This window comes from Carlito syrichta, unplaced genomic scaffold (assembly GCF_000164805.1).
Source record: "Carlito syrichta isolate Samal-C Ts95f unplaced genomic scaffold, Tarsius_syrichta-2.0.1 Scaffold289796, whole genome shotgun sequence".
Taxonomy (NCBI): domain Eukaryota; kingdom Metazoa; phylum Chordata; class Mammalia; order Primates; family Tarsiidae; genus Carlito; species Carlito syrichta.
The window spans coordinates 444,884-471,781 of NW_007233892.1; the positions used below are offsets into that span (position 1 = coordinate 444,884).

Genomic DNA, 26,898 nt, shown 5'->3' on the forward strand with positions numbered 1-26,898 from the left:
AGTATACCCACATACACAAATACTTTATATACTTTTTTTGAGTTGTGTGATCCCTTAAATGGGAAGCTTTATAATGCTTTTCTTAAGAGAAAAATATAGAAAACTGAATGAAACTTTTGTAATATTAATAAATAAGTTAAAATGAGTATAATAAAATAAGTGAATTGGAGAAAAATAAATATTAAAATGACAAGGGCAGAGATTAGAGTGGTAAGGAAAAGAAGAAACCCCACTGGTTTCTACTAAAATGTTCAGACGGCCAGACTCGGTCGCTCAGCACTTTGGGAGGCTAAGGTGAGTGGGTTTCCTGAGCCTGTGGTTTCGAGACCAGCCCAGGCAACTTGGCAAGACCTCATCGCTACAATAAATAAAAAATTAGCTGGGCATGGTAGCATGTGCCTGTAGTTCTGTCTACTTGAAAGGCTGAGGCAGAAGGATAGCCAAAACTCAGCAGGTAGACGTTGAGGTGGCCTTAAGTGTGCCACTGCCTCCAGCCTGGGCAACAGGGTGAGACTCCAACTCAAGAAAAAAAACAAAAAAAGTCCAAAGAATCTGATGTGTACTATTACAACAGAAGAGGGACATGTAGAAAAGTAATAATTTTTTAATGTACTACACACTCAAAAAATATTTTAGTTTCTACTATGCATCAAGAATTATGGGTGAAAAGACATATTCCAAGCCTTCAAAATGTTTACAGTGCCGATAACTGAAACTTTACAGAAACAGAATTTTTGAAAAATAATATATGTAGTAAACTAAATATGCACAAAGAACACAGGGGAAGGACTACTTTGATCTGTCTGGGATAGTCAAGTAATTTTCAGGTGTGAATATGAATTTTGCAACAATGAACTAGTAGACTCTTCAAGACAGTAGAAAGATAAAGTGATAAGAGTAGAGTGTTTTTGGACAAGAGTAAAAGTTTGCAGTCATTAAGACATAAAATGGAAACCGAATCTTGCAAAATAGAATGCCCTGGTGAAAATAGGGTACAAGGAAAAATTTTGAGCTGGGTTGTAGCGTGATTAGATTTGTTTGTGAGAAAAATCACTCCAACATAGAGTGGAGCGTGGTTTGAAGGAACAGAGCCCACTGAAAATGCAATAGTATGGGACTCTTCAAGGAATGATGAAGGCAGGCATAGCCACAGATACTGATGGCAAGTTATTCCAAGAGATGATTTTAGTGCTCATAAGATTGATTCCCCTTGAATTTCTACAGGAACAAAATAAAGGTCTTCCCTCAAATGTAAAATAAGATTTGTAACATATAAATGAAGACATCTGGGGCATGGTCACAATATTATTTATTCTCAGAATGGATAAAAATAGCATTTGCTTTTCAACAACTATATTATAGATGTATGATTAATCACCTGGAAAGACTGAGTTGAAAATTTACATAGTTCAAATTATACAAGTGATCACAATGTTATCTGAACTTTGGGAAAACAATGATGGATTACATGGGCAATAACTTCATGCAGGGGAGTGATGAATGCAAACAAATATCTACTTATTGAATAATAATATTAAATAAGTAATCTATAGAGATGATTTTCATAATGGTTTTAAAACGTAAATGTTTAACTAATTGAGACATAGCTCAGTTCCGAAATGATAGTAAGTGTATCCAAAAGGTTTTAGTTATTAATAAGAAGCAAAGCAATAGAACCTCCAAGTATTTTTTTCCTTTCTTGGGTTGAATATGGGTATGTGTGTGTGGTGTGTGTGTGGGATTGGGATGTGGATTTGCGTGTATGAAAACATAATGCTAATAACAATGAATTTACTTTGTCCCCCTGAAATCAGTGTGCCATGTGCCTAAGCCCATTTTCCCTCTAACTATAAATCATTTGATTGCATATATTGAATGTATCTCTGTATTTGAATGTGTCCATATGAATACTTGCTTGAAAGATTTTTTTTTTTTTTTTTTTTTGAATTGGAGTCTCACTCTGTTGCCCAGACTGGAGTGCAGTGGCCGCTCCCGGCCACCGCAGCCTCGACCTGCTGGGCTTCAGTGATCCTTCCACCTCAGCCTTCTGAGTAGCCAGAATTACAAGCGCACACTACCACACCCGGCTAATTTTTTGATTTATTGTAGAGATGAGGTCTCTCCTGCCCAGGCGGGTCTCGAACCCGCGGGCTCAGGCAATCCACTCACCTCAGCCTCCCAAAGGCGCAGGATTGCAGGCTGAGCCACCGAGCCTGGCTATTGAAAGATTTTAACACTAATTTAGAGGGTGTACACACATATATTTTTGTCTTGCTATAAATGCTTAATGACTAAAAAGAAAAAGAGGAATTATTATAAAAACTTCCACTGAATTTACACTTGGGGGAATCTATTCTAGAATTACATCACAAAGAGTAAAATAATATTAAAGAAATGAATGACTTCAAAACCACGGCCTCCCAGGACAGACATGACTGAAAAACAATTAGTATGGCACAGTCTGAAGGCAAAAATGCCCATGATATGCAAAATATGTCCCTGTAGAAGCCAATATTCACTTAGCTGTTAAGAACTTTAAAAAAATTTTTTACAAAGTTCCGGCGACTGCAGTTATAAAACAGAAATAATATTTTAGGCAATATATGTTGGGTCATTTTATGTAGGGCCATATGAAGAATTTCAGTGATATTACATTTACTGCTAAAGTTGGAAGTAACATTCCAGAAATAAAATACTTACTTTAGAATTATTATGTAATAGACAAGAGAATTCTTAACATCAAAAGAATATTGTTTCTTCCTTGCTTTCAAATATTGGGCAAGTGTTACCTATGATGAGAGTAGACGATGGGGAAGCACCAAAACCCCATAATTTATTTTGTAAGAAATTGTGTATCTATTCTGTCATATTTAAATATCAGTCACCATGAAAGTACTCTTCATCTGATGCAGTTACACCTATCAAGGAACTTTTTCCACTGTTCAGTGCTGTTCTTGAACTCGTCAGTTTTGATGCCTTTTTAGTGCTTCTGCCTTTTTTTGTTTCATCTCTTCCATATCAGCAAAACTTTTCCCTTCAAGGACGTTTTTCACCAAGGAAACCAAAAAAAAAAAAAAAAAAAGTCGCTCAGGCAAGGTCTGATGAATAGGTAGGGTAGGGCATGGAGGTCATGCCATTTTTTGGTCAAAAACTGCTGAACACTCATTGCGGTGTGGGCAGGTGCGCTCATAAATTGCCCATCAGGAAATGGGCAAACGTGTTGAAAAATTTTCAAAAAAAAGATTCACTGAAGCCAAATGCCGTCTCTTACAACACTAAGCTGGTACACTGATGCTGATGGGTTCCTAGAACACTTGCCTAGTGAGGGAAGCCTGTATTTAAGGGGCCTGCCCTCTAAAAGATAATTCTGGTTTCTCGGTGGGTACCCTCTCATATTGACTGTGCTGAATACTAAGATTCAGAAGCTAGAATCATCCTGCTTCCGCTCCCTTCACCCTGTTAAATCTATGCTCTGTTCTGTGGCAGCTGTTTTTGCCATTTACATTAAAAGCAGATGGAGAAAATGCAAAGAACTGTCAGTTTTATTGCCATGTATAATTAGCATCTGGGCTGTATATTACAGACACAATCAATCCAAATACATACTTTTACTGGGTATTATAAAAACTTTTTTGTGTTTTTAAGACAGTCCCCAAATTGAAGAAAGTGCTATATTTTAATCATGTTGATTATGGAAGTTGCGATCAGTTATGTTTTTTTTCAGCCTCAGTGTGAGTGATGTATGTGTGTGGGTGTGTATGTGTGTGTGTGTCTGTATAATATACACTTACTTTGTTATTTGCAAAACTACTGTTGATTTCTTTAAAAACATTATTTGGAACGTTATATATTTGTTTTATACTAGAGATTAGATTGTGTGTCAGCATTCATCCTTTACCTAACTTGTAAGAGAGTGTGTGTGTGTGTGTGTGTGTGTGTGTGTGTGCACGCGCACATGTGTATGACTATACAGTCATCCCCTTTTATCCGCGCTTTTGTTATCCGAGGTTTCAGTTACCCACATTTAACCATAGTCCAAAAATATTACAATATTTTGAGGGAAAGAGAGAGACGACATTCATATTACTTCAAGTATAGTCTGTTGTTATAATTGTTCTATTTTATTATTTGCTATTGTTGCTCATCTTGTATTATGCCTAATTTATAAATTAAACTAAATCATAGGTATGTATGTATAGAAAAAAAACAGTGTACATAAGGTTTGGCACTATCCCTGGTTTCAAATATTCAGGAGGGTTTTGAAGTATATCCTCTGTGGTTAAGAGGGACTACTATACATGCTGAAGACTTTTTATTACATAATGCTACATATTGTATTTGTGATTACATATATACACATATGTATCACTATATTTTCATTCGATCTGGTTTTTTTGCATAAGAACGAAAATACTATTAATATATTTTCTTTGTATCTCACGTTATTTTTACCAAAACTTTTGTGGTAAATTCTATTATCCTAGTTTTCAGAATGAGGAACTGAGACACACAAAAGGAAAATAGCTTTTGTATGTTCCACAGAGCTAATCATAGTTTAACCCAAATATGTATAGGTGCAAAGTTTGTACTTTTAATCAATAAATGACATACTTTTAAAAATATATATGTATATACATTTACAAAGCATATAAATGCCTCTTGGGGAGCTATTTAAGATTGGGCATGTGGATGTTATTTTATATTTGTTAAAATACTATGATTTTATTTATTTTATTTTTTTTTTTTTGAGTTGGAGTCTCACTCGGTTGCCCAGACGAGTGCAGTGGCCGCTCCCGGCCACCGCAGCCTCGACCTGCTGGGCTCCGGCGATCCTTCCGCCTCAGCCTTCCGAGTAGCCGGAACTACAGGCATGTGCTACCACACCCGGCTGATTTTTTGATTTATTGTAGAGATGAGGTCTCGCTGCCCAGGCGGGTCTCGAACCCGCGGGCTCAGGCAATCCACTCACCTCAGCCTCCCAAAGGCACGGGATTACAGGCTGAGCCACCGAGCCCGGCTAAATACTATGATTTTAAAACATTGAAAATAATATCTAAGAATTGACCACTAGTGAGTTGCAGGTGTCATTTAAAGCTTAGTAATATTGTTTAATATGTTGTAAATATCTTCAGAACTAGTTGAGGTTTTTTAATTGCCCAATCATGGTGTATAGACCTGTTAACATATTATTTTATATGTTACAGAGCCCATCATGCCACAAGTGACAGAACTGGAATTTGTGGGGTGAAAGATATACCTACACATAATTGACATGTTCTAAGAGTCTTTCATATTACAACAGAGGAATATTCCCAAACTTGTCATTTTCTATAATCTTTGAAATAGACATTAGAAAGTGAAATATATTTTTTCTAGTTCATTCTTTAGGAACACTAAAGGAATGAAGACATATATGATAAAATAATAGTAACTAAACAGCAAGAGAAAAAAATTGTAGGGCCAGGAGTGAGTTAGGGAGAAGTCCATTTTTTTTTTTTTTTTTTTTTTTTTTGCTAAACATAATTTTGAAGGTTTTTTAAAAATCAGTAGTTAGAAAACTCCATTTTCTCATATCATTGAGCATGTAACTAAAATTTTTCCTGATTTTGAGAGTGGTGACAGCCATTGCTTTGGTTCAGTGTCTGTGTGTGGTTTGTTTGTATTGTTTGTTTGTTTGTTTGTTTGTTTTTGAGTTGGAGTTTCACTCTGTCGCCCAGGCTGGAGTGCAGTGGCACATTCACGGACACCGCAGCCTCAACCGATTGAGCTCAGGTGATCTTTCCGCCTCAGCTTTCCAAGTAGCTGGAACAATAGACATGTGCTACAACGCCCGGCTTATTTTTTTTATTATACAGATGAGGTCACACCAAGTTGACCTGGTTGGGCTCGAACCCCTGAGTTCAGGGAATCCTCTCCCTGGGCCTCCCAAAGAGTCACTGCGCCCAGCCAGTTGTGTGTGTTTCTATATGTATAATATGAGTATATAATGTGTGTGTGTCTACAGAATCACACACGTAGTGATAAAATGTTTTGGAGTTATTTACATAAATTCTGTGGAGAAAAAACTGATGCTCCTCTAACCTGAAAACTTCTGTCTCTCTTGTATTATGTGGCTTATAGGATTTTCTTCCCTTATTCACTTTGTAAATCTAGTTTTATTTTGAAACTTACAATATTGAATTTTCTCTGAAGGACTAACATTTGAAAGTCTCTTAATTATGGTAGATTTTATCCATGGCTTGCAAATATATCTTAGCCATTACACTATTTTTGTAAGCCTCAATGTTTTTAATTCGGTTCTTTATGGAACAATGGATTCAAATTAACACTCTATACAATTCAGCATATCTATGCTAATAAAGCACAGCAATGCAATAAAATGTAAATTTATTTGCTTTTTTTTAACCCTTACCTGAAAACTCTAATATTTCTCTTCCTTATTTTTTATAATCTAGTTTAAATACTTTTCCCTCTTTTTATAGGAAAAAGGACACCCTTTGAGATGAGTGTGACTCTTAGTTTATCAAATGTATTTGAAAATTCTTGTAATTAAATGGGAAAGGCTTTTTCCCTAAAGACCTAAATGTTTCCAAAAAGTAAACTTTAGTTTATTGTTTATCTACCAAAGAAGAGACAACAGACATTTTTTAAAGTTTTGCAATTTATTGTTTGACATCTGTCAATGGTAGAATATTTTTCTGCTTATGAATTTGTCTCTTTGAATGAAGAGTACAATTATGTTTTGCTTTAATGAACTGCTGAGACATTGCAATAAAACTCAAATAGCTTCTTAATCAGTGTTAATAACACCATAAACTCAGTTTCAAATACTTTTTTAACTAAGTTGAAAATAATAAATGAATAAAAATAAGCAGATCTATTGTACAAATTACTGATTAGCTTTCTGTTGTACCTCATTTCAGTGAAATAGTTTGCAGTATAAAGTTCAAGTCTTGGTACATTACAGAAGATACATGCAGCAACACTGTATTACGCTTGCAGTATTATTTTTGTGTAAAAAATATAATAGCATTTCATTAGGAATTCTTGTTTTATAAATATGCATCTTCTAAAAAATTGACTCATTTATTCTAAACCTTTTTCTTTGCTCCAACAGAGATATATATCAATGTAATGCATTGTTGATTAAACACATAAATTACCATGGCAACATATATTTGAATGCCATTGAAAAAAATTAGTGATCATTATTAGTATTTTAGGTTCTGAGAATTTAAAATAATGAATTAATTTTAAATTTTTCAAGGGAGGTCATCATTTATATTAAATTAGTGAATTAGTTTGTCCACATTTGTGAGTTAAGGTTATTGGCATTTTGTAAGTCTCAATACTAAATACAGATCAAAAAAAAACTTGTATTGAAAAGACTAGTTTTGAAATTAGCTTCATTAATGAGCTCTCCTTGAGGGTATCAGCATGTCTGTTTTTAATCACTATTGAATTCCCATCATGTTGCCTAGTATTTTTCACAGAGTAGACACTAAATATTTGTAGAGTAAATGAGTGAATGTATGTTCATTGTTTCTTTAGATTAAGAACTTAAAATGATATCTATGAAAAGTAATATATGAACTAGCTTTTCATTATTATTGAAAGAAATCTAATCACTTAGAAATATTAATTTTTCAATTAAAAACTTATTAATTTTTTCTCATCATAGCAGTATGTTATTGTGAATTTTTTTTTTTGAGTGGGAGTCCCACTCTGTCACCCAGGCTGGAGTGCAGTGACCACTCCCGGCCACTGCAACCTCAACCTGCTGGGCTCTGGCGATCCTTCTGCCTCAGCCTTCCAAGTAACTGGAACTACAGGCACACGGTACCATGCCCGGCTAGTTTTTGATTTATTGTAGAGATGAGGTCTTGCCAAGTTGCCCAGGCGGGTCTCGAACCCGCGGGCTCAGGCAATCCACTCATCTCAGCCTCCCAAAGGCACGGGATTACAGGCTGAGCCACAAAGCCCGACCATGAGAATATTTTTAACACGTAGAAATTGTGTTTTATGGGCCAGGATTTGAAGAAAGTCTTCTAACCAGTCAATAGTGTTTTATTTAAACTTGCTTTCTTTGTGTTTTTATGGGTTTTTTAATGTTCTTTGTGTTTTTATATTTTAAACTTCTTAAAATTTAACACAAGAATTAATGAAGGTAAAAGCATTTCTCTAAACCATTAATCAAAGCATTCCAATATCAACAAAATAACAAAAAAATGACATAAATGCCTCTTGCTATATTTAGATCTTTTGACAAAAGTATTGTTTCTTAAGACCTAGATAAATAATGCAGATGCCAAATCTGTATTTTATTTTTTACAGTTGACTTCCTGTCTTCTAGGGCAAATCTACCCATAAGGAGCCAACAACCTGGTGAGCAGGGATATGTGAAAAATGAATAGAATGCAACAAAATAAAAACAGAGGAGTTAAGAGCATACAGGGAAAGGCACAAGTAATTATACCTGAGAAAAATGAAAGAAAACTAAATATTTAAAAGGAGGCTATACTTTTGTTATATTAAAATAACTAAGCGTTATTAATAATACTGTAAAATTATCACTAACCTAAATGTCTAACAAAGGAGAAGGATTAAGGAAATAGGATACATTTTTGACAATGGAATATTATAAAGGTATATATAATTTCTTCCAAAATTGTTAATAATACACTAAAATACAGGGGAAAAAACACTAAATTAAAATTTACTGATCTTAGTAGTGCATTATTATGAGTGATTTTAATTTTCTTCCTTGCATATTTTTACACTACCTAAACTTCTGTCTTTTGCATAAGGAGAAATGACAAAAATTGCAGGTGATAGCCAAATAATTTTACCTTTTGTATGAGAGAGGAGTGAATAGAAGCTTGGGGGAAATAACTTAAGAGATTAGAAGGTGAAGCCATAAATTCAGAGAGAGAAGAGATGAGAAAGAATTGAGAAATAGTGCAGTAAGATCCAGAGGAATATAATGTCATATCCATGAGAAGAGGGATTGTTAGTGATATCAAATACTACAGTGAGTTTGAAAGTAGTGGAACTTGAGGAAACCCATTGCGTGTAGAGATAAGGAGGTCAGAGAATTAGCCCTGAGACTGGTGAAGAAACCATGGCTTTGTGAGAAGTGCTTTGGATTCAGAAAAGAAAAAAAATGTAGGCAGTTTGACATAACCTTCTATAGATATTTTATTCATTTTGGTTTTATTTTTATTAAATGTTAGTGAAGAATTTGTGTGTGTGTGAGAGAGAGAGAGAGAAAGAGAGAGAGAGAGAGATTACCAACATCTGGCCTGGCAAAGTGGTTTATGCCTGTAATTCCAAGCCCTTTGGGAAGCCGAGGAGAGAGGACTGCCTGAGCCCAGGGCTTCAAGACCAGCCTGGGGAAATTCGCAAGATCTCATCTCTACAATTAAAAAAAAAAAAAAATTACTGGGTGTGGTGGCATGCACCTGTAAATTCCAGCTACTTGGAAGGACAAGACAGAAAGATCACCTGAGCCCAGCAGATCGAGGCTGCAGTGACTGGGAGCTGCCACTCCACTCCTGCCTGGGTGACAGAATGAGACCGTGACTCAAAAAAAAAAAAAAGAAAGAAAGAAAACTATTACCAACATTCATTAAAAATGAACCAACGTATATTACACATATATCGTCAATATATAGTCATTATATTTATACATAAATATTTAAATATGTACATATGTGTATGTATATATAATACATAGGTACATATCTATCTATTTATGTCTATGCATATATTTTTTAAAATCCAGGCAGGCATATGGAACCCATGTTAGGTGACTTTTATTTTTCTATTGAAAAATAGGTTTAATGTGGAAAATGGGTTAAACGTTGTAGGAAGGTGGCAGAGAGAAAAAGTGGCCACCATTCCCAGGGCTTCAAAAATGGAAGAATGTGTTACATAAAGTAAGGAGGTGGTCACCAGCAGGAGCTAAAATTAAGAAGAAAGATGAGACCACTGCTGTGGACATCTCCAGAGACAGAGAAGGGGAGAAATACCCTGACCTCTCCCCCACCCTTCATTCTCCCACCGGTGTCTCTCATTCCCAATCTCACAGAAGCTACTTGGCAAGTGAGCCCAGGATACATGGTTCCGAGTCAACTCTCTGGAATTCAGAGCAGAACAGAAGAAAAAGGAATGGGAAATGTGTGTAAGGCTATTTATAGGGAGAGAAAAGAGGCTAAAAGGCAACATGTACTAAAATATTTACCAGAAGACTTCATGAGATCTACTTCTTTGTGTCTTTTACAAGTAAACCTTGTCTTTTTCTGCTACCAGGACCATAGAGTAGATGATGTCAGAGTTATTTTCAACTCTGTGATTTTAGTGTAGTATAAAAATACTTCAGTTGTGTTTGAATGCATTTTGCTGCAGTGGTTTTTATGTGTAACACTCAAATAATGAATCAACAGAGTTCAGACTGTCTTATTGAAAATTTATCTATAGCACTTATGGATTTAGAATTTAAGATGGTGCTTCACAAGAAGTTTCAAAATTAATTTTGTGAGCATAACAATTATTTTTAATCTATATTGTGCTTTCTGTAGAAGAAATGAAAGGTTTATAAAATTTAATATTCAACAGTAATTTTCTGGAAGGTTTTGGTTATCTCTAAGACATGCAGTACTTCTCTTCAGTGTAGCTACATATTTCTCTTAGCTATATTCATGTTACAAAAAATGTACACTTTAGGTGTTTTCTCTTGTACAAAGTCCAGATTTAAATATTGATGAGGCTGGGTGCGGTGGTTCAAGCCTGTAATCCCAGCAATTTGGGAGGCCAAGGTGAGAGGATTTTCTGAGCCCAGGGGTTTGAGACCAGCCTGGGCAACTCAGTGAGACCTCGTTTCTACAATAAATAAAAAAATAAGCCAAGCGTGGTAGTGCACACTTGTAGTTCCAGCTACTTGGAAGACTGAGGCAGAAGGATCGCCTGAGCCCAGCAGGTTGAGGCTACAGTTGCCATAAGCGTGCCACTACACTCCAGCCTGAGTCACAGAGTGAGACTCTGACTCCAAAAAAAATTAAAAAGGTGGACCTGTAATATTACAAGTCTGAGTATTTGTGTTATTTTTCTAATTCCCTTACTTTTTATCTTAATTTTGCTAAAGTTAGAGAGCATCACAAATAATTTTAATAGTCATTTTTGAGGAAAAATAAAATATCGCTTATGAAAAGCAGCAACTTTACTTCTTGGCATGAATCCTGAGCTTGAATTAAACATATCTGAGCATTCACATTTCCATTTAAAAACTGAATTTTTTCATTGCAGACGTTTGGAACAGAACTCAATCAAAGTCATTCCTCCTGGAGCTTTCTCACCATATAAAAAGCTTAGAAGAATGTGAGTGAACAATATTCTAGAATATATGTAATTTAAAAAATTAAGTCATGACCATGCAAAGAAACCTAAGTATGAATATTTAAGTGCTTGACAGCTTAAATATTAGATAATCTGATTATCTCATTGTTAGTTTTATAATAGCATTTTAATCGTAACATCTAAACTATGTAATTTTTAAACTGTAATTTAATATATTGAGTCACACACAAATGTAAATGTATGTGGTCAAGTCATTATGCAAATTATTAAATGTAGCCAGTGAGAATGCCAGGATGCACATGTCAAAAATAAGACATGGAATCTTTAATAATTATTTAGGATTATAAAAATGTTTTTTTTTTTTAAGTGTGATTTTTTTAATTAAGTATTCTTTTTAAAATTACGTATTCTTCAGATGTTTTATGTTGTGCATTTTATACATGTACTGATAGGTCCAAAACCAGTATGTAAAAACTATATATAGCTTTCTCCTGCAGTAAATCTCTCTGACATTCTATCTTATTTAACCTAACCTTATTTCTAATCTTAGCGACCTGAGCAATAATCAAATCTCTGAACTTGCACCAGATGCTTTCCAAGGACTGCGCTCTCTGAATTCACTGTAAGTGTTGACTGTGTCAAGAAGGAAAACAGAACCCACAATAAAGAGTGGCTGCATTTTTAAAATTTGAGTTTAAAAAATTTTTCATGTTTTAATTCTAAATTGTGAATTAATAATAATCATTAATGGATCCCATCTTTCTTATGGAGAAGTGCTATGTGTCACTGAAATTGGCCAATTTTTAGGGGTATATATTTTATGGTTGGATAATTTTGCTGTTAAGAGAGCAAGAGGTAGAGCTCCTCTTATGAAATGGTTTTCTTTCTGAAAGACTGAGAAAATGTTTATTTTGTAAAGTCTATAGCCTTTGTGTCTGATGACAATATTAGTCCCCTTTAAAATGACGCTGAGTGAAGCCTTGCTGAGAATTGTTGAAGATGACCCGTGAGAAACACCCTCCACTCCTCGTTTCATAACCTTAAGACTTTCCTGCTTTAATCTCTCAAAGAACAAAGATAAGAAATATGACAGCTTTTTAATATCAAGAGGACTTTCAGTCAGTCAGATAGCTATGTAAATTAAGGAAATTCTAAAATAAGTTTATAAGGGCTGTAATTCCTTCAAAAATATATTCAAAAGTCCACCAAGTAAGTAATTTTCCTGTAGAAAACTTTGAAGTTTGAAAGTGGAGACTGGCATGTTTTCATTTTTTAGGAGTTGATGCTCAGAGAAAAGTTCCTATTGATGTAAAATTCCTGCAGCGCTCCTTCACATTTCAGAGGTCAGTGGTAGCTGGTGAGAATGCCAGGATCCACATGTGCGAGACCCAGATAAACCCCTGGAGTTTGTAGAATGATTTGCTTTCACTCTTACCAAGGGGGGAACTAGATCGTTGTGCTCATCGGAGCACATGGGTGTTCTGATTACTATGTTGGTGTGCTCAGAAACTACTGTTTTCTTTAAAGAGAGAAAATGGAAAACTGTTACTTAAGCTGCGGTATCTTCTTGAATTCATTTTTGTTTTCTGTTTGTTTGGAGGATTTTGGCTAAAGGAAGCCAACAACTAGAGGAACAGTTGTTGGCAGAAAACACAGAGTATAGTCATGTACCACTCTCAGGCCAGACTGTCAGGTTCAAAAAGGAAACAGAATGGCAACACATGTACAAGAAATGCTTGCTAAATGGGGATTTCAGTCTTCATGATGAGAGCATGCCCACACATGGTTTTGTTTTTTTTTTTAAAGGTGTAGGAAAAACATTATCTTTACTTATGGACCTGCATTTAAGTGAGGGAGTAAAGTTATTGGGGTATTTCCACGTCAAAACATAGCAGTTCATGGAAGAGCAGGAATGATTTTCTGCTCCTGGATACCTGCATCATGCCCTATGATGTTATAAAACAGATACCCTGGGAATGAGTCAAATAACTAAGCTATCTTAGAGAAAGCGGATATGTTATAACTTGTATCACTTTCTTGATTGTGTTCACAGTTTGAGACGGCCTTCCAAAGTTTAATTTATTTTCCTCCTCCATAAAATATACAATTACACATATTTGCAATAGCTCTTTTGGCCTTTTAACCACAATTATATGTAAGGGAAATGTATGAAACCTTGTTGTATCTTAGTCCTGTTGGAGGCTTTGGAGATGCATGAGTGAACAGACCTCAAAAATTCCTCCCCCATAGAGGAGACCATTGATAAACTAGACTAACTAGCAAAATTTATAGTATAGATAAAATGTACAGTGCATATATTCATAGTATTCCATCTATTTATGGAATGTACGGTGCATATATGCATAGTATTCCATCTATTTACAGAATAAATCTATCTATTTATAGATGGAATACTATGAATAAAAATAAAGGGCAAAAGGTAAGAAATGCTGTGTTGGAGAGAAGCTGACATTTTAAATTGAACGATCAACAAAGGCTGCCCAAGGTGGTGATATCAGACTGAGACCTGAAGATTTGAAATATGAGAGTAATCTGTGCAACTAATGCAGACATATGGAGGAAAAGCATTCATTATCTATTTTTCCCATTGGCCCATTGTAAACTATTGTAATTCACTTACTCTAATTTTCTCTTTTCATTTACTAGCTACCAGCTTCCACAGGAATCTAGAGTAAAAAACTTCTTTATAGTACTTAAATTTCTTACAGTCTTTTCTTGGACTGCTGTTAACATTCCAACTCAGAATCTTGTGTCTTACTACAGGTTTTTAATGAAAATGAAGATATAACATCTCTGCTTTCTGTTTACTGTACTCTTCCTGAAAATTGCTTAGTGTTATAATTCTCAAACGTATGCATTGTTGAGTAAAGAAGTCTGCCCATGGCTCCTTTTTTCATGATAGGCATCTTATATGTCTCTATGTTAGACATTTTTTTTCCTCTTAAAAAGGAGTTCTGTCTTCTGCCAGCTTTCAACAAGGGCAGAACTCAAAGACTGGCTGCTGGTAGTTACTGTCTCTTATTGTCCTGTTGTTGAAACTCAGAAGGATTAAACTGTATTTAGAATATGTAGCCTTCTTTTTAGCAGCAGGTTACAAGAACTGCCTTAAGATTTCCCTGTTGTTCCAGGAGACAATTAAAAATATTCTCTATCAGCATAATTGTATTCTGCATATAGTATGCTGAGTATAAGTCATGACAAAGGTACCCACTTTGTCATTCTTGGTATTTGGATGATATTATTCACATCTCTCATGTATATATTTTCTTTTCAGCTGAATTCATTTTTATCTTTCAATTTCTTTTTAAATTTTCTCTCTCTCCTAACACAAATTGTCACTGCCTTCTTTCACTTTACATTTTTATATGATGATATATCTTTTCCCCTTTTTTAAAAATAGATTTTGGCCCTCTTTCCTTGGCTGCCATCCAGAGTTCTCTATGCTGGTCTTTGGATTCTCATATTCTCAACTTATTTTCCTGGCTGACATTTTGATCTCATTGCTGTGTAAAATAACTGTACCCAGCCCCAGTATTACTGTGCCTTTATGTAGAGAAATTTCATTCCCATCACGTTTAGTATTTTTTATTATGATATATTTGTGGTTGATAGTTCATATACTAATACAGATAGATTTTCTGCATTGTAGTGTGACCTCTCATTTTTTTTAACCATTTAACTATTTGTCTCATTAACAAGTAAGCATATTATCTTTAAACACAGTTTTAAAGAAAACAGAATGATCTGTTAAAAATATCACAACCTAAATATGAAGCACCTCCTTGCCAGACTTCTTTTGAACCAAACTTTGAGCAAAAGTCCCATATGAACAACCTAAAAAATTATCCGCCCTTGATTCTAATGTAGGTTCCCCACAATTTATACATATCTTTGATCCTTTCTAAATTGCAATGGATTTGAAATCATGAGAATTTTTTTTAGTACTCAAAATTACTCTTTTGGATTGTTCATTGAAAATGGTTTCATTAAAAATGGTTTCTTCATTTCAGTCATATCAGTGCCTGGCACCTGGACAAATGACGGACAGTCAAAAAAATAATCATTGCATTCCATTTAACTGGGCACCAGGTTTAGAATCAAGCAAAGTTGTTGGCACATAGTAAGCATACAATATCCAATGTTCAGTGAATTAATTTAATGACACTGAATTGAATAGTCTGATAGTCTGCCATCTCAATCTGCTCATTTGTATTTCCCCTGATGTCTTCTCTTCTTATTCTTGACCTGAAAACATGTATTTATGCATGCTTTACCAGTTCTTAAATCCCTTTCTGCCTTGTTCCTGACAATATAGAATTTTCTCTTCTGTTCTTTGATTTTTAAATTGTTTCTTCAATAATCGATTTGCCTTGCTAAAAAATTTCATATTCTGTATGATTGAAATTGTATGTTTTATAGCTTTACCACTGGAATCTAAAGAGACAAATGGAATGTCTCTTTACACTATAGTAGCACTCAGGTCAACTTACTCCCTTAAGAATATTCTTTGGATGTTGTAATATACCCCAACTCTCTCTGATATGTTAAAGGGGAAACAACTGTTCTCTCTCTCTTGTTCCTCCCTCTAGTGTTATTTTTTCCAGTTCAAACAAAAATCATGTACTGCTTCCAAATATATTAATTACTTAGATGCTCATTTCAGTTTTTTCCTTTATATATTATAATTTCCACTTACTTCATTCCTCAAAGAATTGATTTCTGATTTTTGAAAATAATATATGCTTATTTTAAAGAATGTATGGATGCAAATCTAATTCACCTCTGGATGACAAATTCAGCCGCCATATACATATTTTCTACATGAGTGTATATATAGATATTTTTTAAAACAAATTAACATAATACTGTAATACATTTTTTTAAATGATGTTATATTATGGGCATTTCTATGTCACTAGATATCCTTGTAAACCTGATTCCTACCATCCCCTGTTTTGGAGTTTGGGAACATTTTATTTGTGTTTAATTTTTTGCTGCTAAAAATTATACTGTGGCTATAATTTGTACACAAAATATTGTTCTCCTCTAGTTATTTGTATAAATTGAACTTCTAAGAGTAAAACTACTAAGTTAAAATGCATATATACATTTTATGACTTTTAATAGACATATTGCCAAAATGTCCCCTCAGAATATAATTTCTGTCTAGTTCTGGTACCTTACTTTTGGGGCTAAAAATAGATGGACATCATTGTACACCTACTGTTGATAACCAACATGGTGAGTCAACCATTTCTATTCATTTGTTCTTGAAATGCCCCCACTTCACTCTTCTTGTTAGTGCATTCACTAATTTATTCTTCTGCTCATTATCATCATTTTACTCATCAGTCCCATGTTAGAACCTCACTGTTTGCCAAAACCTATGCTGCACTCCAGGTATACTGAGGTGATTAAGCCGTGGTCCATGCCCTTGGTGGCAAAATAACTGCCTGGTCAGAGGTGGGTTCTTTGATGATTCCTTTCAGCTTATATTTCTTTGGGGGGATATAAATTTCAAAAATTCCCCTAAATTTATATCCAGGATCACCATCTTCAGAGATATTATGTGTCTTAAGCATACAAATTACATGTTTTAAAGTCTGACGTCTGTGTGGGTTCTTCTACTGCTTACCTGTATTATGAGACCCAAACTCATTCTGTTAATGAGCAATGAATTCTACAGTTAGTCGTATTCTTTGTTATATATAGTGTACTCTACACAAACTGTGTATGCATGTGTGAAGAAAAACACCCTATTTTATAGGGAGCATTCTATTAGTGAATTTATTTAATTATATTAGTGAAATTATGAAATTATATTAATTTTTGTTAATTTTTCTTTGTTTTTATATGTTTTCCAAATTTTCTACAGAAAGAGTACTTCTGATCTGTAATCAGGCAAATGACATTTGCAAATGAAGTTTGTTTACTTAACTGTAACATTATGATGTATTATTGAGAATCTACTAACCTCCTCAATGCCTGAATACAAGTGTACTAGATGAAGTTTGTTATGTAGACTTAGTGTCTAATTTTTTTCATTTAAAATATTTTTTTCAGTGTCCTCTATGGAAATAAAATCACGGAACTCCCTAAAAGTTTATTTGAAGGACTGTTTTCCTTACAGCTACTGTAAGTATTTGACTTTTTGGATCTGTTGAGCCTAGTAATATATATTAGATGATTTGCCATCTCATATTTTTATGGAGGCTTCAGAAAAATGTGTCCCAAAATAATGCAACTTAATGGAATAGAAAATGTCAGTCTAGTGGAGCTAACATTGATGGTTATTTACTTGAAGACACAACTTTTTGGAATCGTCCCAAAACCTTCATCTCTACATTGTCCCATATGCATGCATTTTGGCTGCTCTATCATTTAAAGATTATACTATCCCTGTCCTTGTGAAACATCTCCATTTTAATGTAAACAATAGTTGGAGTGGAGAGAGAGATGGTAATATGTTTATGAACCTTTTCAAGGAATCTGCAGGAACTGCAGTGCTAGAATAACTTCCCCAAACACAAAGATGATGTGCAATGACTATAACACAACAGCATTCCTCCAACTTCCCTTTGTGAGAGAATTATCCGTAAACGAAAGACCATTCTGCTTACACAGTAGCTACCACTTTGTCTGAAGACAAGTATTTGCTATACATATTTGTAACAAGCAGGTGTGTTGACCTGAGGTGCTTGAATGCATGAAGAGTAAACTTGGAACAAATAAAAAAATGCAAATAATAAGACCATTAGTATTAGATCATCAAATTCTGTTCAAATCATCAAACACTTACCTCATTTGGAGCAAACACTGGCCCAGATGCTTTGGATACAACAAGTATTATACAATGTCTTTTTCCAACTGGCTTTTCTCAACTAGTTGTTCTCCCTTTCAATACTCAAGTTTAGAATGTTACCGTAATACTATAAGAAAAGGATTGACAGTAGCTGGAAACTGCGGAGGGAGGAGAGGGCAGGGTTGAGAAAGTTGAATTGACAGTAGTCGATATCTGTCTGGGGTAGGAGAGCACACCTCATCAACAAAGGTAACTGCACGATAAGTATTTGTGTACCCCGCCCTGAATCGCACCCCATAATTTTAAAATAAAAATTAAAAGAGAAAAATATCAGAAAAAAACAATTAGATAAATAAATGAATAAATCTTTAATATATCAAATTTTAAAAGAATGTTATTTTCTCTTTGAAATATCGTCATTTACTGGCATTTGTCTAGTAAACATTCGCTCCTAATCATACAATCTTCCTAAACACAGATATTATTTCTTACTTGACAAACATATTCGTAATATGTCCTCTTGGTCATGTCTTAAACGTTTGCACTATTCTGCAGAAATGTATTTTACATCATAAAACTCAGTTCACACAACATACAAACAAATGAAGCAAAATGCTACCAAACCAATGCTGCATCTTATTACGTAAAGTGTTCTCTTTTCTGTCCACACCCTCTCTCTCTCTCTCTCTCTCTCTCTCTCTGTTTTCTTAATGCTACATAATCCAGTACATTTATTTTACAATAGACCGATGAGTCATGGTAAATACGGATTTCATGACATAATTCCTTTATTTGGATTTTTCAAAAGTTTCCAGTGAAGTTATCAAATATTCTTTCTGATTTTATGAAATAGTTCTGTTCATATTATAGATATCTATACACATGGTGGATATAGCTTGATGCTGTCGCCAGTTATTGCCTTCTTGTAACTCATCCTTCTGCCATTCGTCTACATCTTTCTAGAGTTGCTCTCCATTCCAGTTGCTCTCAATTGGGGAAAGCTAGATTGAGAAGTGCATTGAGCAATGCACTGTATGACTGCCCTGTCTACTACCACCACTTAAATTTCACCTTTCTTTTCTTTCCATATACACTTATTGGTTGTTGGTGTAGCAAACATGGTAAGAAGACATGGAAATATGATTAGATAAAACCTACGTACAAAGCTGCTTTTACAATATTTCATCTCTAGATTAAGCCTCCTCCTTACCTATCAGGAGATAAATGGCATGGTTGTCACTTTACAGCTGACTGAGAACTCGGTAAAGTTAAGTGTCTTACAGTTGTTTGAACAGATGAGATATTAAGGGAGAAGAGACAGGTACATGAAAGAAACAAAATAAATCAGTGTTCAATATGTATTTTCCTATTTCTTGGGTCATATTGATTTGCAGTGAGTACAAACTGCATAGATGTAAAACGTTGTACGACAGCGTCTTCTTTCTCCTGGCTCCCAACTATTTGCTTGTTCTTAATTGAGAGCCCTCTAGTACCTTTCTTCAGTTAGCTTATGAATTTGAAACATGGGCAGCATTACTGTGTCATGTTCCAGGGTAGAGAGGTAGGGAGTTAAATAGTCTCTACCCTTAACCACCCTGTGAGGGCTTTTAAAGGAAGTATTAGATATACCAGAGGGAAGACCAAAACCTTCAACTCCTGATGAAGAATCTAAGAGCACAGCAAAGACAGCCACTATGAGAAAGTCCTAGTTTTGCTTCCCCCCCCCAAAAAAAAATGTAAGTAAAAGTTACTTTTATTACTTTTGAAAATACCCAGTGTTAACTAACGATAGAGATTGTTTTATTGTCAAAAGAGAAAATAGTTGTTGGTATGTTTGACAATGAGGGAAACGTAAGTCACACGGCACATTTTTTTTTTTTTTTGAGCTACCAAATATTTGTTAGAGTTCTAAGTATCAAAATGCTAAACTAAATGGTGATGAAGAAGAAAGAAAATATAAAAAATCCTACCCAAAGAATGCAAAACTCATTGGGCAAATAAGTAGGTCTGTGTAATAGATGAGAAGACTGCATGGCAGGGAATAATGGCCTCAGGGACCAGAGGAAAGAGTATTTTAATAGGTGGAAGTCGTTTTGGAAAAGGTAGAAGAAATTGGAGAGAGGAGAAAGTGCATTCCCAAAGCCAAGCCCTGCGTGAATGAAAGCTCAGACACAGTCACATTGAGCCCACAAGAATGTTTGCCAAAGTATGATCTATGAACCACAGTTCCACATAATATTGGTATAGTATATCTGGAAAAAAATTAGTTTGTGGGATATTGTGTTAAAAAGTTAAACAGGTATTTATAATGCAGGACTGCAGTCTTTACTGCAGTAATACACTGTGTGACTTTCCAAGAGGGTTATAAAGTGTTCATTCCTCAAATATTTAATGAGTCCCATGTATGTGCTGGGCACATGAGAAATAAAGGGGACAAAATAGACAAAGATCCTTTATATATGGATGGTTTACTGGGGGATGCATACAAATAACAGTCAGCAATGACATCAATAAGTTGTGTATAACAGCACTTTGGGAGGCCAAAGTGAGTGGATTGCCTGAGCCCGCAGGTTCTAGATCAGCCTGTGCAACTTGGCGAGACCTCCTCTCTACACTAATAAAAAATCACCTGGGCATGGTAGCACTCACCTAAAGTTCCTGCTACTTGGAAGACTGAAACTGAAGAATCACCGGAGCCCAGCAGGTGGATGCTCAGGTGGTCGTGAGCATGCCACTGCACTCCAACCTGGGCGATGGAGTGAGACTCCAACCTCAAAAAAAAAAAAAAGTTATATATAACAGAAGTAAATATATACTTTAAAAAATAGAGTAGATCAAAGTAAAGGGACTTAAAAGTTCTAGGGGTTGGGACAGGGGCAGACAGTCTGCAGCTATTAAGGAGAGGGATCGGGGAAACCTGGATTGAGAAGGCAAGATTTTGAACAGCCTTAAGGAGGCAAAGTGTTTAACCAGGCAGACATCTTGGAGAAGAATATTTCAGATAATAAGAAAGACTTCCATGTTTGTAAGAGTGAGGAGACTGGTGGCTGATAGAGAGACCAGCTGGGAGGAGACAGTGGGAGGTTGCAGAGTTCCGAAGGGTGGGTTTCAAGTCAGGCCATTGTGAAGACGCAGGCCTTTGCTCAGAGCCACTTGAAAACAGTTGCGTGGTTCTGAGAGTGGAGTGACATGATCTGATCTACGTTTAGAAGGACCACACTAGCTGCTCTTTGAGTAATAGACTGAAAGACCACTTTTCCATAGAACAACTTGAGGGACTAATAATGTTTTATAGCGTTTTTATCATGTTCTCATTAACAGGCACTGGATCTTACACACCTTTGCATACTATTCTACCTCTACTTCTTCAAGAGAAAATGTTTTATAATTTTTATTGAATACATGTATAATACCACTAGATGTAGGTTCATTTGACTACATGACTCTTGCTTTACATAGTAAAATCCCAAATCTCCAGTCGGTAATACCTAAATGGTTAGTCCCAAGGTTAACTCTGAGATCAAAAGAAATGTATTTCTTGACTGGGTTTTCTCAAAAATGACAACATCTTGCAGGTGAGCTAATGTGATGCTGCACTTTAATTCTACAACTATTTGATCAAACAGATTATTGAATGCCAACAAGATAAACTGCCTTCGGGTAGATGCGTTTCAGGATCTTCACAACTTGAACCTCCTCTCTTTATATGACAACAAGCTTCAGACCATTGCCAAGGGGACCTTTTCGCCTCTTCGGGCCATTCAAACTATGTATGTATATATATGATTTGGATCAAATTAATGACCATTGTTTTCACTCTGAATGTGAGAGTTGAGTCCATTGCAAGTCATCTGAAAAATTGTTTTGTATGTGTTTCCAAAGGCATTTAGCCCAGAACCCCTTTATCTGTGACTGCCATCTCAAGTGGCTGGCGGATTATCTCCATACCAACCCAATTGAGACTAGTGGTGCCCGCTGCACCAGCCCCCGCCGTCTGGCAAACAAAAGAATTGGACAAATCAAAAGCAAGAAATTTCGTTGTTCAGGTAATTTCTTACTTCATGTGATATTTCCCCTGTGACCAAAGCAGTGGTTATGTGAGACCTAACAAAGACAGCTGGCTGCTGACTGAACACTGTAGAATAACATTTCTTTTTCTTCTGCCCACGAAGAGAAAAATAAAGTGAACTGTAGACACCATCCAAATACTTCTATGTGTAACATTTTTAACACTGTGGGAAGAAATAGGCTGTTGACCAAGTTCAAAAGATACCTAGATACTTGATTATATATTCCCAGGGCTCGCACTTAACAAGGGCCATTTAGCTGACTCAGAATGTCTTCAAAGTATAAGTCACATGTTTGTTGTGTTATTTTCTAATGGCCAACCTAAAATAATGAATCATGTTTTAATTACTTCAGACAGTGAACTGAGACTTGGTTTCATGACTTGCTTGGGCTCAGAAGTGTCAGGGGCAGAAGGGGACTCCTGATCTCTTGCTCCTCAGTCTGAATGCACTGTGTCATTTTGCATTCTCTTATTTTGCATAAAAATATGAGGGTACTTTTTTCCAAAAAGACTATTTTTTAATATTTTGAAAATATCACATGTATTTAGAAAAGGTAAATATGAATGCATTGAAAAAATATTAAATAAAAAGATTACTTCATTGAAATTTACTATTTGCTTTGATCTAATATTTTCTGTTTTCATATAGTAGAATACATTCTACATGTTTTTGGTAGTACATTACCTAACTATTCTAAGCGTATTTCACTTTCGGCAGTTAATTTATACTAAAAAGCTAATATCAGAGCCAAGCTGGTTATTGTCCATAATTATAGATGCATTTAATACTCACTGTACATTATTGGACTTCAGCCACAGCTGTGAATATACATTTTTCACTTAATTATAGTAACTTTAGGCCATTCTGAATCTAATATAACTCATATCTCTGCTTGCTGACATTCAGGTGCATCTTCTATTTTTTTTTTTCTCTTTTTTTTTATTTAGCTAAAGAACAGTATTTCATTCCAGGTAGGTTTTGCTTGGTGGTAGGACTAACTGCAGACACCTTCTCCTCACCTTATAAAATATACTTTCTATAACTTTGATATGCATGCTTTTGAAAGTACACTGGATCCCCTATAGATAGATTGATTTATACATAGATCACTTGTAGCTGTTTCCTGAAAACCTGACCTTTGCATGCAGCTTCTGATGTTCAACATGTATCTTATTAAAGTCCACCTATTTTTCTCTCTCTTTTACTTTGGTGCATTCTCTAAAATATCACACAGTATCTAAAATGTTTGAAACTATGGCTTTCTACTTAAATCATTTTCTCTCCTTACATTGTATATCTGATCTTTCTATCTGTTTTTAAAATACAGCTTGTTGAGCTGGTTTTAAAGACAGACCTTTCTGTTTTCAAAGAGCTAGTTCTACATGAAATCAGTTGCAAGCACACAGAACTGCATTTTCAATGATGAGATTTGCTTTTTTAAACAGTTTTTTAAACTAAGAAGTAAACTTACTGTTTTACTTTTGCTTCAGTTTTTACTCACATACAGCAGCTTCCTGCTGGTTTATATGCAGTGGTTCCTCACTTTGTGACTTTACATTCTTGCATATCCAGAATTACAGTATAACTCCACAGAAAGAATATTGATGCCTGATGTGAAAGCATCAGAAGTTCACAGACATTAAATCTTTTGAATAATTTAGGCAGATGGATAAAATGTTCCTAAGAAAAGTAATCCCAGTGATTTACCACTTCAATTGTAACACTATCAAAACTGATGATTCTAGAGCTAGCTCTTTTAAAATATGTTTCTTTACCTATTTTTCCTTGCCTGCCAATTGTGTAAAATGCCTCTTGACTTGTTTGTTTTGAACCATAATAAAACAATACATGTTAAGTTTTGATGGGTCACATTCACCATCTCCTGGGTATATTCTAGATGGTAATCTACTTCAAAAGCTATAGTTAAAATGACATTTCTACAGTGTTGGATGAAAAATTATACTGATTTTCTTAAGAAAAGCTCCAGTTTTGGTTTCTATTTATGTTATTTGCCATTATTAAATTATAATTTTATGAATTTAACAGATTTAGTTATATTATTTTGAAGTTGAATGATCAATATTTTATTTATTAAACTGATTACATAACAAGCAACATTTTGAAAAGAACTGTTAATTATCCTACATTGACCCAATTATTAATTTAAAATTAATTATTTTTACCCAATTAAGTAGAAAGTCATCGGATAGCTATCACTTAATCAGAAAGAGCATATTTTAAACACCAGATTACCTATAGAATAAAGCATTAATAGGATTTAAATCCCCAAATTCTGACAGTTAATGTAATTGTTACCAAATTATTCCAACTATTTTATTTAAATACACTTTATTAATAATTGAGATGTTAATATTTCCAGCTCACCAAATAAAGAACAAAGGTCGGGTTCTTTTAATTAATTCGAATAGAGCTTTTCCCTTTTATTGACAGCAGCTAAAAATAGGTTTAGGAACATATCTTTTATATCAGATATAATGTCTTAAGTTTCATTTTCTAATCATTTAATTTACATTATTTAAAATAATAATTATAGAAGTTAGGACTCAGAAGTATTTTTTCGACCATGTCCTCTTTTGGTTCAAAATTTTAATTAAAATTTAGCTCACCAAAAGAACCTAAGTAAAATAAGCATTATTGTCATTGCATTAAATGCAAATTATTTGAAATGTAAGCTATCCAGAATATCTATCACTTAAGCTTTGTATACCCTTATTTCACTTTGGCATAAAGCTTAAATCATAATACAACAGATACTCAAAAAATACCATGGCATTAACTGCCAGCTGTAGTGAAACTATTATTTTCAACATTGCTAACTTCCTCTGAAATTCTCATTTCCACTAAGTGACATCATTTATAAGCTGGAAAGATTTAATACATTTAATGCATTTATACATTAAAAACTGTACACCCAAACATAAAGATTAACCCAAATGAACTAATGAAAATGCCCATGGTTAGTTTTTAATTCTGTTTTACATGTGTACTTGTCTAATACCATCCTATATGGCATTTTAAATATTACAGTGATAAATCAAAAGAAAATCTGTCTTTCAGAGAGCTCCTCTTTTAAAGGAATCGACAAGAACTTAATTTTTACTATGCATTTTTAACAATATTGTTTTTCTTGTAAGACCACCGTGCTTCAAAATAGTATTATAAAATTAGAAAGCATGAGAATCTCCATTATACCATGCTATCTTTTCTATAATTGCTATAATAAAGAAAGAAGGGAGCTTAGTTACATATATGTATATTATTCTTAATTGGGATTACTCTGTCTTTCTTTCTTTCTTGGTGATCTTTACTTTTGCAGGAATTCACCATTTGGGCTGTAAGTAAAAGTGTCTGATCTGAAACATAATGTCCTCCCTTTTCAATCCTGATGTACCTTCTTCTAGTCTTGGTCTTTTGCACCTGTTTTTTTTTTTTTTTTTTTTTTTTTTCCCCCCAAGAGGAAACCACAGATCTTTTGAGCTTCTCTGTTGTCCTTGTAGCTCACCTTCAACTTCTTCCTGGATGTTGTTCCTGAAAGCTGTTGTTTCCATTCTGCAGTTCTGAGGAACGGGGGAGGCACCTTTCCGTATTGCCCCTTCTTTGTGTTTCCAGGAAATCTTCGGTAGTAATACTCTTACTGTGGTCATAAACATTCTGCGGGAAGAATGCATGTCATGTAAACAGTATTACATTTCCAGAACGTCTTTAGCTTTTCTCCTATTTCCCTTCATCTTTCCTCTTGGTCTTACCTTTGGCCTGGTGGTTGGTGTAGTGATAATGTAGCGAGATTTTCTGTTGTGCTTGATCTAACCATGTGGTTGCGAGGTATGAGTAAAACATGGTTCCGTCAAGCACCATGGAACGTCACGCAGCTTTCTACAGCATGACAAGCTGCTGAGGCTTAAATTAGGATTTACCTGTCTCTTTCTATAAAATCAAAATAAAAAAGAGGGCTTTTTAGGCATTTCTGAGATTATGTGAGAGGGAGAGAATAGTAAAAGTCCACAGAAAATCAAAAAGCCTGAGCACATCTATTTGCCTTGAAAGCCCTAATTTATAATGATATGTAGGAATATGTTTATTACTGGATACATTTTCAATTATTGACTTGGATAAAAAAATAAACTTTTTTTACAATAAATACCCATTGTGTGACTAGCTGTGAAATAGGCTAGAATGGCTCAGAATTGGATCAGCAGAAAGTACAGCTGTGAAAAGCTCAACTTTATTAATGTTTTCCTGTCATGTGAATCTGGTCACTCTTTTTTTCCAGAAAATTCCAAGCCTTTCTTTTAACCCTCTCTTGACATCCATTGACCAAAATTCCCCAAGTTGTCTCCCTGCTACATAATCTATAGTTTTCTTACTTTTTTCTTCCTACAAATCAATAAATATTCTACCCTTTAGACTCAGAATCTTTTTTTTTTATTTGAATTCTCAATAGGTACGGAAGACTATCGGTCAAAATTAAATGGAGACTGCTTTGCAGATTTGGCTTGCCCTGAAAAGTGCCGCTGTGAAGGGACTACAGTTGATTGCTCCAATCAAAAACTCAACAAAATCCCAGACCACATTCCTCAGTATACTGCAGAACTGTAAGTTCATTTCCTGACAAAATCCTTGTTGGGGCAG

General features: G+C 34.8%; 1 protein-coding gene across 4 annotated transcripts in view; it reads left to right on the forward strand.

Moving 5' to 3' along the window:
• Nucleotides 1-26,898, forward strand: part of SLIT2 (slit guidance ligand 2) — a 387,750-nt gene that overhangs the window by 268,618 nt on the left and 92,234 nt on the right. For 2 of the 4 annotated variants that reach the window (XM_021710555.1, XM_021710554.1), the window contains 7 exons: nucleotides 11,305-11,376; nucleotides 11,906-11,977; nucleotides 17,440-17,511; nucleotides 21,805-21,948; nucleotides 22,061-22,224; nucleotides 23,196-23,219; nucleotides 26,711-26,861. In XM_021710555.1, the coding sequence (XP_021566230.1) occupies nucleotides 11,305-11,376; nucleotides 11,906-11,977; nucleotides 17,440-17,511; nucleotides 21,805-21,948; nucleotides 22,061-22,224; nucleotides 23,196-23,219; nucleotides 26,711-26,861 (699 nt within the window). The remainder of the gene's footprint in view (nucleotides 1-11,304; nucleotides 11,377-11,905; nucleotides 11,978-17,439; nucleotides 17,512-21,804; nucleotides 21,949-22,060; nucleotides 22,225-23,195; nucleotides 23,220-26,710; nucleotides 26,862-26,898) is intronic. The other 2 variants (XM_008054352.2, XM_021710556.1) reach the window with 1 other exon arrangement.